The sequence below is a fragment of the Erpetoichthys calabaricus genome, chromosome 3 (assembly GCF_900747795.2).
Source record: "Erpetoichthys calabaricus chromosome 3, fErpCal1.3, whole genome shotgun sequence".
Lineage (NCBI taxonomy): Eukaryota > Metazoa > Chordata > Cladistia > Polypteriformes > Polypteridae > Erpetoichthys > Erpetoichthys calabaricus.
The window spans coordinates 111,925,804-111,941,427 of record NC_041396.2 but is presented as its reverse complement, the minus strand read 5'-3'; the positions used below and the strand labels follow the sequence as shown (position 1 = coordinate 111,941,427).

The 15,624-nt window shown below is 36.3% G+C and overlaps 1 protein-coding gene across 1 annotated transcript; it reads left to right on the top strand.

Moving 5' to 3' along the window:
• The first annotated feature begins 12,798 nt into the window (after positions 1-12,798).
• On the top strand, positions 12,799-15,092 carry lft1 (lefty1). The gene is made up of 4 exons (XM_028798833.2): positions 12,799-13,063; positions 13,626-13,869; positions 13,987-14,226; positions 14,667-15,092. Exons 1-4 carry the CDS (start codon positions 12,799-12,801, stop codon positions 15,004-15,006), a joined length of 1,089 nt encoding a protein of 362 aa, XP_028654666.1. The 3' UTR covers positions 15,007-15,092.
• The last annotated feature ends 532 nt before the right edge of the window (positions 15,093-15,624 follow it).

Below are 15,624 nucleotides of genomic sequence, written 5' to 3'. Positions count from 1 at the left end.
GAAGTCAAAGTTTTATCTGTATACTATAAGCAACATATTTTGCTGCATTTCATCTTAAAAATGATATCGTCATCATACGCGCTTTATAAAGTGGCGCAGGTTGTGCAATATTATAACTGAAGTGCAAGTTTACAGTGGGGTAATTGTACTTATAAGTACAAACAGTTCTACAAGGAGCACTTGATGGACTGATTGAGTGCGTTTATAATTCTTGGGATGAAACTGTTTCTGAAACGCGAGGTCCGTACAGGAAAGGCTTTGACGCGTTTTGCCGTGGCTGAGGTAGTGTGTGCTTGAAACTGTATACCGATAATTCTCTTTCCGATAAGCTGCTGTGATTCCCCACTCAGATACAGTGATATAAATACTCCAAGTGGTGCAGTGAGAGTAATATGGAAAAAGATGATCCACTGTGGCAACCCTTAGCGGGAGCAGCTGAAAGAAGAAGAAGATGCAGTGAGCATAACAATGCTAAAGCAGTTATGGTATTTGGAATACTATGGCTATTCCCTGGACCATTATATTGCTACAGGTTAATTACAATCAGATGCATTACACTAATGAACAATATGCAGTTAATTTCAGTGTATTTATAAAGCCGCGTCAGGAATGTGGGTCTAAGAAAGAAAGGGTAACCCCATAGGAACAGTAGCACTGCTTTGACGCTGGGTGCTGCGAGTCTGCAAAACCGAGCAGAGAAATTGCGTACGCCAGGGTATGAGGTACCGTGGAAATGTGCGTGGCTTTACGCCAAGTTTAGGTTTTATACATCGCGATTTGAGCGTGGAAAGTTCATACGCAACATTTCAGTGCGTACGCACCGTTTATACATGAGGCCCCAGGAATTTTGTCAGGAACATGCAGGTGTTGGTGTACAGATAAGAAAGAACTTTTTTTACAAAGGCAAATACAAATTGTACCATTGAAACATTCGAAATTGTTAATAACACAAAAAGTTCCAGGGAGCTCAAAAGATGTGAAAAGTGGGAAGTCTGAATAAAAAAACAGAAGCTGAAGAACACATGGATAATTACTAAAACACAACTAAACCAGTTGGGCAGAATAAGTTCACACCCGGTTTAAAAAAATGCCATAAAGCATTGCACTTGACAGCCTTCCTTTCTGCAAGCTTTTAGCCACTGTTTCCCACCCTCAAGGGTAGTTATTCCTGAAAAGGAATGGCTGGTTTTTTGCGCATATCACTTGACCTACCTGTGCTTCAACTAGACAATACAAAAAAGAAATGTAACCAATTGTATTTCAAATATTGTAAGTCGCCTTAGATAAAGGTGTCAGCCAAATAAGTAAACATAAATGCAAACATATGGTCAGGAGATAGTTCCAAAGCAACATGACCATCATTATGCCACACTGCCTCCTGGCGGCTGATTACTACATTACAGCTTTGATTCACAATGTTTCCTTTTAAAGTGCTACACACCAAAGGGGATACTCTTAGGGTACCACACCTTGCTGATGAACAAGTGGAGTGACCATACCCTGCAGTTATTTAACACATAGTCAATTTAATCCTGTCTTCTTGATGCAGTTGCAGAAGTCTGTCTAGACCTCCAGATCCCTGGCAAAGCACTGGCATATGAGACCCCTGTTTAGAAGGATAAATATAAGGATTTCATGCTGCCCTAAGAATGATAAGAGGTGGTAATTGATAACTACACTACATGCTGTGATGCCTGTATGTGGCAGGCAGGACACTTAGAATGGTCAAAAATAGGTAGGAGCTGGCAAACTATTAAGTCTGAGCAAGAATAATGAAGCATGATCCAAAAAAAAGAAAATACGTAAGAAGTCAAGTGTCCATGACATGCAAATATAAGAGAGCATAATAGAAGACTTTTGCAAAGAAAAAAACACCACTTGTCAAGCTTGCGTGAATAGTTAATAGATAAACTGTGCAAATATTATATCCAGACACTTTTGTAATCCATCAGATTTGTTAGTATCAACTACATGATTTCCATAGTACTTTGTGTACAGAAGTGCTTAAGGTTTTCTGTCTTGATTGCACTTTTGCTTTTTATGACTGGCAGCAACACGCTGTATCAGTGCAATGATCCCAATCTCTCTGTCTCTCTCTTACTTAAGTATTTAAGTTGCCATTTAACTAAAAGAATTCTGCTGGAACTATTTCACAGATGCCTTTGGGAATTTTGAACTCTGAGAGTTAGGTTCTCACATGATTTTTCATAACAGTAAAGATGATCAGTCTGTCAATATGAACTAAACAAAAAAAACAAGCACACGATTATGTGAACCATATTTAAACAATTTAGACAATGTGCACATGACGTAACATTCAGGTGCATTTTGGAATTTGTCAAATGTTTTGACTGTTGTAACATTTCTCATTTTTGTTTATTTGCTTTATCAAAGAGATAGATATCATATTTGTATTTTGAAAATATTTAGTAACATGTATTTGTAGTGTATTAGCAGAGTACATAAAGTACATTTTGTTATTTTACAATATCATGTGGTTAGGCTTGTGGTGCCTGAAAAAGCCTTTGCAGACATCCAATTCCAACTCAAATGATCTGAAAAATTCTTTTTTGTGCTATTGTTAGTTGCTGCTTACAGATAGTTTATGGGTAATTATAGTTCATACTTCTTAAACATAACATTTTTGAAAGACATATCCAATGGAGAGGTAAATTCTGTATTCATTTCATAAGCTAAAATTGTCAACTACATTGATCATGATGGATTGCTGGTCATTTATCCGCACTTTGGTGATAAATTACAGTGTAAGTTAAATACTGAGCCATTATAATCTGCAGATAATGCAGCCATGAGGTTTTTTTTAGCGTAATGTAAATATTGAGTGCACATTTATTCACTGTATACATTATGGCCTATACAGCCCCACTTAGACAGCTGCTTTCCTCTTTAATTCATTTATAGATAAGTGACTTTTTGCTTTCTTTGCTTTTTTTTCATGTATTTATGAAGATAATTTAGCTGACCTGGTCAAACTTCAAGACTTGGTATTGCAGAGGTTTGTGCGAGTTATTAATGCGACAACAAAATACACTTGAGTGTGTGAGTGACCTGGTGTTTCAATAACTTGTACTGGGGATGTGTTTTGCTGTTGTAAGAGGATTAGAAGATATCAAAAACAGAAAAGTATACAAGTTGAAATACCCTCTTCTTAAGGGTAGATTGAACCAGTAAATTATTCAGTATGTCAAATTGCACAGAATGTGAAGATAGACAATTCTGAAAATTCATCATTGCCTTCAAAGTGGAGTTTCTGACTTTTAACAAATTGGTACAGCGTCCTCTATTTGACATAACAAAAACTGAACTTTTCTCACAAAATTCCTGGCAGAATAAGTCTACTAAATTTCAACAAAACCACTCCACTGGTAGCCAAGATCTTTCATTCAGAAAAACAGACAGACAGACATGAAGATAAGAATAGCAGTTTTTTGTATTATTTGTGAACATACAGTACTTACAAAGTGATTGTCTTAAAAGAGTAGTCCGTCATGTTTGACCTAGCATTTCTCCACTGGCTGGGGTTCAAAGTTGTTTTTCTTGTCTGTTTAGTCCATTTTTGTGCTATTTATATTAATACTAGGGGGTTCGCCCCCAGCTTGCTTCGCTTGCCAACCCAAACCCCCCTGTAATCTGCATCTTGGAACATTTAAAAGCCTGTACAGCAGCTGTCCTAACCTTTGTCTATTATTTCCAGCCCTGGGCGTGGTTAAATCTCTTGGCACAAAGTCTCGTCTCACAGGATGAAAGTTCTTGATATTTTTTAGTTTATAATTTAAAAACGGAATAAGAATCTGAAAATCTAACAACATCGCATTAAAGTTCGATAAACTCTGAAAAGAATGATACCAAACATATATATGTAGATTTTAAAATAAGCCAGATTTAAAGTGTGACAAAAAATGTGACATAAAAACATCACATAAAATCGTTGCAGAAAATCGTTGCACTTTTAGGCTTAAGATTTTATATATACAGAGTAGATTTCTTTTGTTTATTATGTGCATTATTCTTTGTTTTGTTTGTAACCAGAAAATGCCTTGATTATGTCCCATGTGTTTTGTGGGTAGTCCCACAAGAGGTGGGGCCATCTGCCAATCACTGCCAGGAACTGTCCTCCACCCTACATGCACTACCAAGCACATTTGAAATGAACTGCCAGGAACTATTGAAGGCCCTCCAATATACGGGCTGGAAGGCAGTTCCCCAAATACCCAGCACAGACAGACACAGACACAGACACAAGTCTAGCATGAACAAGGGCTTTTATTTGGGATTCCCAAGGCAATAAAGTACAGTACAGCAATGAAGCACCAAAGTATACATAAAGATTTCTTTCTTTCTCTTTCCTTTCTCCTCCACTCCTCCTGACAAGCTTCGTCCTCCTTCCTCTTGACCCTGACTCCCAGAGTTGAGGCAGTTAGCTCCTTTTATGTAGCACCCGAGTGTACTTCTGGTGTCCCGAAAGCATGGTCCGGAAGCACTTCTGGGTGAGATGGGAACTTGAAAAAATAGGGCTCCTCAGTCCCTGCACCACCCCCAGGTGGCAACCCTAGATCCCAAAAGGTCTCCACCAGTGTGTCCTGTGAGAATCCATGGTGCAATAGCAACTCAGGGGAGCTGACACCTAGTGATCCAGGAGAAATGATGCCCTATCCATGCTCTCTACATTGGTTCTTCCATTATGAGGGCATCCCAGCCTTGCAATAGATGGTGAAGTTTGCACACTATCATATTTTATACTGGCATCATTCTGATGTTAGACAATGATATGTGTGGCAAGTAACCAGCAACTACCCCTGAAAATGATAAATGTCATGGCCATACCCAGGAGAAAATATTGAGGCCAATTGAAAATGGTGACAAAAAGGAAGAAACATAACAATTCACATGAATCATAATATGAAAACCGCCTACTTAATTAGGTATTAAGGTGAATTATTCAAAAGGAGCATGAAAGAAAATGGAGGAGAATTAGCAGTGCAAGAAGTGATACGATGCCATAAAATAGTCAAGAAATGAAGAACGAACAACAGCAGCTAGTCAGTCACGTAATCATACTCACAAAAATGTGACATCAAATGAAGAAAGAGATTATATGTGAATGTGGTGAACTACTCAATATGATGTATGTAGACTTGAATCCAGCTGACAAGCAGTTCACAAAATATGTAAGAAATGAAACTATAAATGTCTCCAACCAGTAAGTGCAGTACCATCTTGAATGGTAGTGCACCGGTTTTCCTCACATATCTCCATCACTGAAACTCCTACTAACCCACTGTCTTTTTCTCTTTCACCTTTCCACCCACGTGACTCTTGCCTTCTACAGCAAGTCATAGTCTCCTTATCCACCACTCATTTTTCTCCTGTTGTTGGCATACTGTATATGCCCTTGTTCTTGTTTGTTTTAGCCATTTGCTGTCAGAATTACAAGCACCTTCATGGTGAAGGACACTGTATATATTTAGCCTTTCTATTTACTTGCTTTTAAAATCAGATGGTGGCAAGGTCAAAGGAGGACTTAACATCATTGTGGCAGGAACATATTGTCCTGCTTTGCTCAGCAGAGAGTAGGAAGTGGAGGCTTGATATTATCAAGCTGCTTCAATGACATTTTGCTTTTTATAATAATTACTGCACAAAGCTGCAATCACTTTGATTTAGATTTCTTGATGATAGACTTTGTACTATAAAAAAAATACTAACTGAACATGCAGTGGCACAAATTCCAGGTTTACGAGGTCATTTGTAATGCCTACAGTTGGTAGATCACATCATGTCACAAATAAATTTTCATGTGATCATTTTTTATAGCAGACAGAAACAAATGTTTAAATGATAATATAGTTTAATAATATTAACTTGATCTCAAAATGGCCTAAATCTGTAAATGATACATGTATTTTTTTCTGCCAAAAATGAACATCTAGTGGCTGGTCATATATGCTAATGCTGGTCACAGGGAAGTGTTAAGGAGTTTTGCTGGTCAAATTATTCTGTTACACAACCTGTAGGAAAAGTGCACAAGTATACATTTATGCACTGTTGTTTTGAGTGAGACTGCATTTCTTATTGATAGATACCACTCTTTGAGTTACGAAAAGGCTTAATATGAGCAGGACTTTGTGTGGATTTTATTTTTTTTTTTTGACATATTTTAGCTCATAATTCCATACAAATAATTATTGCATTTTGCATGAAATATTATATTTTTCTGTATTCCAACACTATATTGTTTCTTTCTGTGCATTTATTAAAATCTGGTATGTAACAGGCAGGAATAAAATATTTAAAGAAAAGAAAAATACCTATTTTTAAACGAAAAATTGCTTTATAAATGTGGATGAAGCAAAAGACTTTAAAGGATTTTAGACTATATTTTAGAAATTTAAAGGCAAAGAACAGTGCCACTGTTCATGTGGAGTATGCATATGCACCCTGTGTCCATCTGAGGTTTTTTTTTCTGGATGCTTTGTATTCCTCCTGCATCCCAAGCACAATTTAATTAATTTTATTGCCATCTTTAAACTGGTTCAGTCTGAGTGAGAGTAGATGTGTGAGTAAGTATGCGAAATGATGCACTGAACTCCCATTTTAAGTCCTTATACCTATGCGTGGCTCACAGCAGACACTTGTATTTTGTATCTCGTGTAAACAATGCTTTCAGTAATACTTAGACCCTTTCAATTTCTGCACACTTTATTGTGGTATAGATATAATTTTCAATTGATAATTGTGACATTTTTGCCCATCAATCTATACTGAATAACCCATAATGACAAAGTGAAATCATGTTTTCAGAAAGGTGTGAAACTTTATACAATAACACTAGCTATGGAGCAGCTTCCACCTTTGTCTCATCCAGGCCAACCTTTTAAGGACTAACTGACTTCATCATCTACAATCGTTAATGAGATCTAGTAAGGAAACACCCTGGGATTCTAGGTTTGGGTCAGGTAGTTTCATCTTCCATAGATGTGTGGTGAGTGAGTCATTACTTTATGAAATATTTATTTTACATATATGGTATATACATTGATCATTTTCTGTATCCGCCCCGCTTTCAGTTTTCCAATATTTTATTAGAAACCCATCCTGACAGCATCAGGAAAGCAGGAAATAACTCCAAGTGAGAGACCAATCCATTACAGACCTATACACACACAGGCAGGTTCAATTTTGTGATGACAGTCAATCAGTATGCCTTTGGAATGTAGAAAGATATCTTAATATCCACAGAAATCCCTTGCAGACATGAGCAAAATGTATAAACTCCAAACACACAAGAGTCATGCCTGCAACAAACCCAGGTCCCTAGATCTGTCAGACAGAACCGCTATCCACTGTACTATCATGCTAACCCATACAGAAACACATACACAAACAAACATATTCTAATCACATTTCTTATCTTTCCACCTTAAACACTTTATATAATCCCACTTGCTTACTAATTAGCCCATTTTCAATCACTGCGGTTATCCATTAAAACATATTCTATCACATAAAAGATTCGGGGACTCCAGCTTATTCAAATTGTTGTTCCTTGAATCGTTTAACTTGTACAGAATGGCATGACCATGTCATACCTCAATTATGGTGAGCTCTAAATCCTCTTCAAGGCTGTGCTCCTCACCTATGCCTGAAATCTAACACCCGAAATACCTGTCAACACAGCTCGCTAAGTCTGTACCTAGGTAAGTGAGAACTTCTGAAGCCAGACTACTTACAGCTTAACTTTTGGTAAATGCTTATTCAACCTGCTAGTTTTCCCTCTCTGAAATTGTCTGTCATGAGGACTACATATCCCCTCATTCTGAAAATGGTGCTATTAAAATCAGATTGCAACATTTAACCTCCATTTGTCCTATCCTTGACTTTCTAGTGCACTGTTCCGTATGATCTACAGTCTAAACAAGTTCCTGTCTCTATGTGACAAATTTCATCATTTCATGAGGCTTTATTGTGTTGTTCACTATGACTATGCAAAACAGAAAAATCCAAAAGGTTGCATGTTTCTAAAAATAGTAAGGCTCCATCCAATATTTCCAACAAACTTCACTTAAGACTCCTATAAGGACTGACGCTTATCTTTACTATCATATGGAGGAAGGATAACTTAAGAAGGTTAACAAGGTGATAATGAAGGCGTTCCACTGGCAACAAACCACAACCCCCCCCCCCAACCCAACCTTCAAAAAGTATCCAGTTTTCTTTGATAAATAGCCTATAAATAAAACATTTCATTCTTTTCTTACTTAAACACACACATAAAAAATATTATATTATGTAATCTGTTTTTGACTGCGAGCAGAGTCCAATCCTTGTCATAACATTAGTAACATTAACTTTCATTTTACTGGATCAGCACATTACACTAACACTGGCTGCAGCTGAAAATACAAAAGAATTAAACATTATTTCTGAAATATGTTCAGACAGCTTTACATCAAGATGTTTGTGATGCAGATCTTAAGATTTTCATTATCACCTGTTTTGTAGATTATAAAAAACTACAACCCATTGATAAAAGAGAATTGCATTTAAAATGTGTCTGTTTACTTTTACCCAGGGAGACCTCCTCAATTAGGATGGGAAGAAGCAGAGACTGAGCATTCTCACACGTTGGACTGGTAATTAAAAACTATTGTGTATTCAAAGCATGAATAAAAGTCACATCAATAGAAAACGCTCAGTATGGAAAAACATCATATTTTCTAAGAAATACAATCAGTAATGCATTTGTTGAATTTTCTTTCTGTTATTTTAATGTGAACATCTTATACAAATCACTAATTAAGTGATGACAAGAATAAACACAAAGCTTTCAAAATTTAATAATTTATTTCTTGTCTCTATACTCTGAAGTGATTTTTATTTATGACATTATTTTTATTTTAACTTTACAACTTCTTAATAGTTTCCTGTTTAAAAAGCATAAAACATGTACCTAAAATTGATAGAATCCATGAACCTGATGCTGACACACTGTAGTAGTAGCAAACCGGCACAGCTCCAGACATAGACTGCAATTACAGCTCAGGCTGTCCATATTTGTGTGGGTTTTCGCTGGGTCCCCTGAATTCTTAATTTATCTCAAAAATATGCAACTTAGGTTGCTTGCTGTCTGTAAATTGGCCTTACATGAGAAACAGTCTGCAGTGGGCTGGCGCCCTGCCTGGGGTTTGTTTCCTGCCTTATGCCCTGTGTTGGCTGGGATTGGCTCCAGCAGACCCCCGTGACCCTGTAGTTAGGATATAGCGGGTTGGATAATGGATGGATGGAAGGATGAGAAACAGTGACATCTGATGGCCTGGCACTCTGTCCAGGATTGACACTTTATTTGTGCTGCTGAGATAGTGTGGCAACCCCTGCCTCTACTGGAAAATGGAAGAATACATTCTTTGAACTGGGTTGTTACAAAAGGATTTAGTATACTGTAAAAGGAAAAATAGGTAAACGTTATTCTTATACTGATGAAGATACTAAAGAAGGTGAGAGACATACCTTTTTTGTCTGTGTTGTACATCTAACCTTCTTTTCTATTTCCTCAGTGTGGATATAACATTTTACCATTTTTCCTTTTATAGACACACAGTATTGCAGCCCTTCTCTGACTTTATTCTAATATTAAATAAAAGATGACATGTCTTTCAATTGTTACTGATGTTTGATTGATGAATATGTTGAAAATAAACTGAAGGTAACACAGTGGTTAACTGTGCTGCTTCACAGCTCCAAAGACCCAAGTTACAAACCTGATCTGGTCACTGTCTGTTCAGATTTAGCATGTAACAGCCAAGGTCATGTGAGATTTCTTTGCACACTCTGATTTCTCCTTCTTCACAAACTCAAATACATGCATATCAGGTCTGCCGGTGATTGCAAATGGACCAAGTGGGAATTTACACTGGCATCCACCCATGGCTGGCTTCTAACTTGCATGCAGTGCTGCCAGGATAGGCTTCTGCTACATGTGCTGCAGTTTGGATGGATAAAATGTTATAAAAACATACGTTTTATTGTCAAGCTAAAACTAAAGTGGAAACTGTACAAAACGAAACATAATATGGTTTTCAAAGTCCTTTTTGAAGTAAAAGATCATTCCAAAAAATGGTAAATTAAAAATAAAACAAATCAAAGACAAACCTATCACCTATGATGCACAGGCACCTTTTCCAAGCATATGATTATTGGCTTTTGTTACTTTTAACAAAAAAATATTGCCTTTAAAATTGCTTTATGATTAAAAATATTATATTTGATTGGTAAGAAACATGCATTTTTACATGTATGATACTTGCAATGAGCCCTTGAGTCTTTTAAACTTAAAGACATGTTTCTCTTTTATTGATTTATGATCATCATATCTAAAAGCTAACTTTCTTGATCCCAGGACTTAGTCTTTTTTTGACTGTTTTCTTCTCAGTAGCCATTTCAATATTGAAAGCCTCACTCAAACTGACTTTTTTTTTTTTGGTTACGTTCTCATGCTGTCAGTCAGACAGATTTGTGCTCCTATACTACAAATCCCCTGTCTGACATCTCAGTGAAGCATGTAGCCCAATACACATTCTTAAAAAGGAGGCATTTTTTTAAGCCTTCTGACTTTTTGCGTTTGTATGACAAAAAAGGGAATGGTAAATCCAGCAATTGAAACAGATAATCACTAACCTGTGAAAAAAACTCCAATCCACATCCTAGCTTCTGCTATGGATTAACTGTCTGTTTGCTTAATAATTTTATTTTGCAACGGCAGCAGGAGGGATGGTGGGGAGGGGGGTTAAGAACAGAACTAGAATACACATTGTATAGGAGAAAGGAAAAAGAAAGGATGACATGTTTAACAAGACGGCTGTCAGACAGCAGGAGTCCCAGAAAGCAGACAATTCCATACCACAGCTACTGACACAGCAGAGTTTTACTTTATAACATAGAGTTAAGTTAAAGCAAACAGTAGGAAGGCTGAATGGCTGCCAGTTTACATAAAGTCTGGGGTTGACGAGGTGATTCCAAGGGCATTCAAATGTGGCACAGGTTCACAGAAGGCCATTGTGGCACTGACAACATTGACAAAAATAAAAAAGTCTAGGATAAGCTTTACAAGAACTAAATGAATGTTACAATTAAAAAATAAATATAATCCAACATTCTCAAATTTGGCACAATAATAAGATGGGTGAGTGCTCTGAAGCCAATTACACTTTTACTAAAAAAAAAAAAAATTACACTCAATAGTGATAATGTGATATGAGACATTTTTGATGGTGCATATTGCAGGCAGTTGGTTTTATTTAATATCTATGCTATTAAAGAGAAAAATATCACTTGGCATGCCATTACAAATGCTGTATTTATAATAAGGAGAATGTTATGAGCTGCACAAAAATTAAAATACACAGTATTTAATTTTATAAATTATTATAGCAAGCAACTACTTTTTAATAAAACTTTTTTTTAAGTAAGCACCATGCCAAAAACTGAATTTGACTAAGCAGATTTGAAAATGGATGGACAGAGAGACAGTCAATGCTAAGTCACTCAGTAACTACAAAATGACAATTCTTACTTCATCTGTCAAAACATAATATTCTGAAACTCAGTTTTATCCAAATTAGGATCCTGGGTGGTATTAGAAGCAACACAGGATTCAGTGCCGGAAGGGGCACCAGTCCTAAATAAAATACAAAATGACAAAATTTAACTAAGATAAAGACCTTATTGAATATATACTGTAAAACTAATTTTAAAAACAGTATTTAAAATACATGAAATGTGTATTTCTGAAAGACTGCATGTTTCATAATTGGAGATGCTAATACAGTTACCCAATGATTTTCTGAAACTCAATTATTACAGTGAAGCACATGACAGCATAACCTGTTACTGGCTATAAAAATTTAAGTTTCATAACCCCTTAAAGAAGAACATAGGGAAAAATATAAAAAGACAAAATGAACTATCGGTAAAACAACTGAAACCAGTCCAAATCACAGCTTCCTTTAAAGCAGAGGTCATGCAATTAAAGTATAAACTATACACCAAATGTGTCTGCTATGTTGTGATTGGATGCAATTAACTTTTTTTTACTTCTATTATTGATAAAGAAAATGCTTATAACATCAATTAAATGCTGACATTCCAGGTTGAAACACATACATTGCTTACAGAGGGCAATTAAAACTTTGTTACTTTGCTGTAATTAAACAGCAAAAAGCTTTACCTACAACATAAAAGTAATCTTACTTTTGCAAAAGGATAACAAATTACTTAATCTTATAAACAGACTGAAATGCAAATGACAAACTGTGTATAAAAACAACTCTTTTGTTTCCTTAGTGTATTAGCTAGGCAACCATTCTAGTATTGATAAAGGGATTATCACTAAATTAGCTGTGTAACAGAAAGTCAAGATATCTTTTGTTATGTCTGCATGTCAGTAAAGCTTATATTTATGGTATAACATGTAGTTTCATTATCTAACATGTTGTGTTTGAAGCATATATATATATGAAAAACCCAATGGCAATGCAGCTTGGGAGGTGTCAACAGTTTGTGACTTTGAAGTCAATGCCTTGTCTCTGAAGTAACTCCCTCCCCTTCAAGCCATGTGTGAACAGTTTTGTCTATGAAGGGGATGACACTCCAAGGCACAAAGAGTATAAAAGACCAAAGGAGCTGCATACTGCAAGCATTCTGGGCAAGAAGTGAAGAGAATTAACCCAAACCCACAGCTTGGGTTGCGCTTAAAATAGGATGTCAAGATTTCAACTTACCATGGGTAGCTGGTCTCTCTGGGTGGTGTGCATCCTCCTTGTTGTGAAGGTTCATGGATTTACTCATGAAGATATGAAAAATGCCATGTTGAAAAAGCTAGGTATGGATGAAGTACCCAACATTCAGAAAAGAGATGTTGAGAACCTTGTTATTCCAGCTCATATCAAGAATAAGTACCTGTCTTTGGTGAATCTTCACAAGGAGAGAAGGAGAAGATCGGTGCCAAGTCTTGCTGGTATCCTAAGAGGAATTCCAGGAAATGCAGGTATGCTCATTTTTAAACATTGATTTTTTTTTTGTTTTATTAATTAAATTTTGTTTAAAATATATTAATAAATTACTGAGTGCCTGTTTAAGCAGAACATATAGACAAACCAATGTTGAGATTTGGGTTGAATCAACTGAGCTATAAAATATTTTTTCCATTATATTTAGAACAATAGATGTCAATCATTTTTAAAATTCTTTAAAGCAAACTAGTGGGAATATTTTGGTATATATTAATATGCCACATTTCGTAGTTTTAAGGTATCAGACAATATTTTTGATAGTTATACTTCATCCAATTTAAGGAACTACTTTGCATTTGAGGCACTAAACTGGAAATGTCTGAGCATCTCAAGATGTGTATTGCTTCAGAGAGTTCGGGCAGCAGACCTATTAGCAACAGTCTGTCAGGTTGCTTGGCAGACACAATGAAAAGCAAGTGTCACATTAGCAAACCATATTTGTCTGTTTAAATGATAACGTAACATCTGACAGAAATTTGCATGTCAGCCTAGACTTCCTGACTTTCGTTAAGCAAATGTAATTTTTTTTCATTTTAGATATCTCTGGAGAAATTCTTTATTCTGATACAACTAGACAGAGACTTGTCTTTGACATGGAAGCCAGGATACCTGACAACAGCGAAGTGACAATGGCTGAACTGAAACTTTTCAAAAAGGCTCCAAGAAAATTGCCAAGCCCTGATAAGAAGAATCACCGACCTGTCAATAATGCCAGGGTTAGCGTCTATTGGGTTGAGACACAAGCAGATGGGACCAACCGAACATCACTGGTGGATTCTAGGTAAATGTGACTTAAGTGGTTTTGGAAAGTGCATGTTGAAATGCTTGTTCAAATAATATCCTATAAAAGTGTAAAAAAAAGAAGATGTCTTATGAATTATTTCTTTTGATACTATAGGTTAGTGCCTATTCATGAAACTGGATGGAAAAGTTTTGACGTGACACAAGCTGTCCACTACTGGCTTAAGACCAACAGAAAAGCTCCAATGAATCTGGAGATCTGGATTGAAGGAGAGAGGCTTGGGAGCTACGCAGCTGAAGTGGCCAAATGCATCAGGTTCACCTCTCAAGACCCCTCAGACAGGACACTGGGGAAGCCAGAACTGGTGCTTTACACTCTTAACCTAGAAGAATATGGGTATGCATTACAATTCATGTTTCACATTGATTTTTTTAACGAAAGCCTTTATATCATTGTATACAAATAAATATTCTTGTTGTATAAATGTTTACTAGACGGCATGATGAAACAGTGCTTAGAGTTACTGCTTCTCTGCACCAATGACATGGGCTTGAATGCCAGCCTTGTCACTGGCACATTCTTCCCATGTCTCCAGGGATCGTGTGTATAACATTTTAATTGTTGACCTTGACTGACCTGGAGTTAGCATGAGAGTGCCCAGGATTAGCAGACACTTAGAGCTGCTTCCTGCTTTGTACTCACTACTGCCCAAATAGTATCTAACTTCTTATAAACCCATGATAAAAGGGCAAGTTCAGAAAATGGAAGGATGGATTGTTGTTTGTGTTTCTTCTGTATCATTTGCTAAAGAAACCAATATATTACTTTTGTTTTAGTTCCCGTGGAGACTGTGCACAAACCACCACAAAACAAAACAACATCTGCTGCCGGGAGGAATACTTTATTAACTTCAGAGAGCTTACTTGGACCCAATATTGGATCATTGAACCAGCCGGTTACCAGGCATTCCGATGTGCAGGAGGCTGCAAACAGCCAAGAAATCCCCTACGACATTATGGCTATGGGGAACGGACTTGTGCTGTAGTTGAAAGTGCCCCACTACCAATGATGTATCTTGTGAAAAAAGGGGAATACACGGAAATTGAAGTGGCTGAGTTTCCCAATATGATAGTAGAAAAGTGTGGCTGTACAATGGACAATATATCAGTTGTTTAAAATCAAACTATTGTAGGTATATATGAAACAACTACTCCTTTCTTAGTACTTGTGGACTGCTTTTGAGAATATTCATGAACTGCGGGGTATTCCAATCTGCATTCTTGTCTCCTGGCACTTAAATGTATATATAAGTAAAAAAATGTATATTTTTGCATTAATTTGAAATACCTCCATACATTCTGTATCTATAAGTGAAGTTTTGTTCACAAGATCATTTGAAATATAGCTATATTTTTGGTTTATATATTAATTCTGAGGTAGATATTTTCTTATGTTGTATATTTTATAAAATTAGGAACATCATTGCAATGACTAATAAAATATTGCTATGAAATCCTGTGTGAGATTATTAAATACAGTGTATTTGAGTTGTGCTTCATTTCATAGGTAATTTGTTAAACCTCAAAAAGCTGTACGAATAAAAACTGTAACACTACTTATGCCTCATGGCTCTTAAGGTTTGAATCAAGTTTTTGACAACTGAAGCAAATGTACTGTATATGTCATTTAACCACTTTTTAAGTTCTTAAGGAATTTTGTCTTAGTGCTTTGGGCATTTGGCACAATATATTAATAGAATTTTCCACCGCTTCCTTTCCCAAACCAAATGGAAGG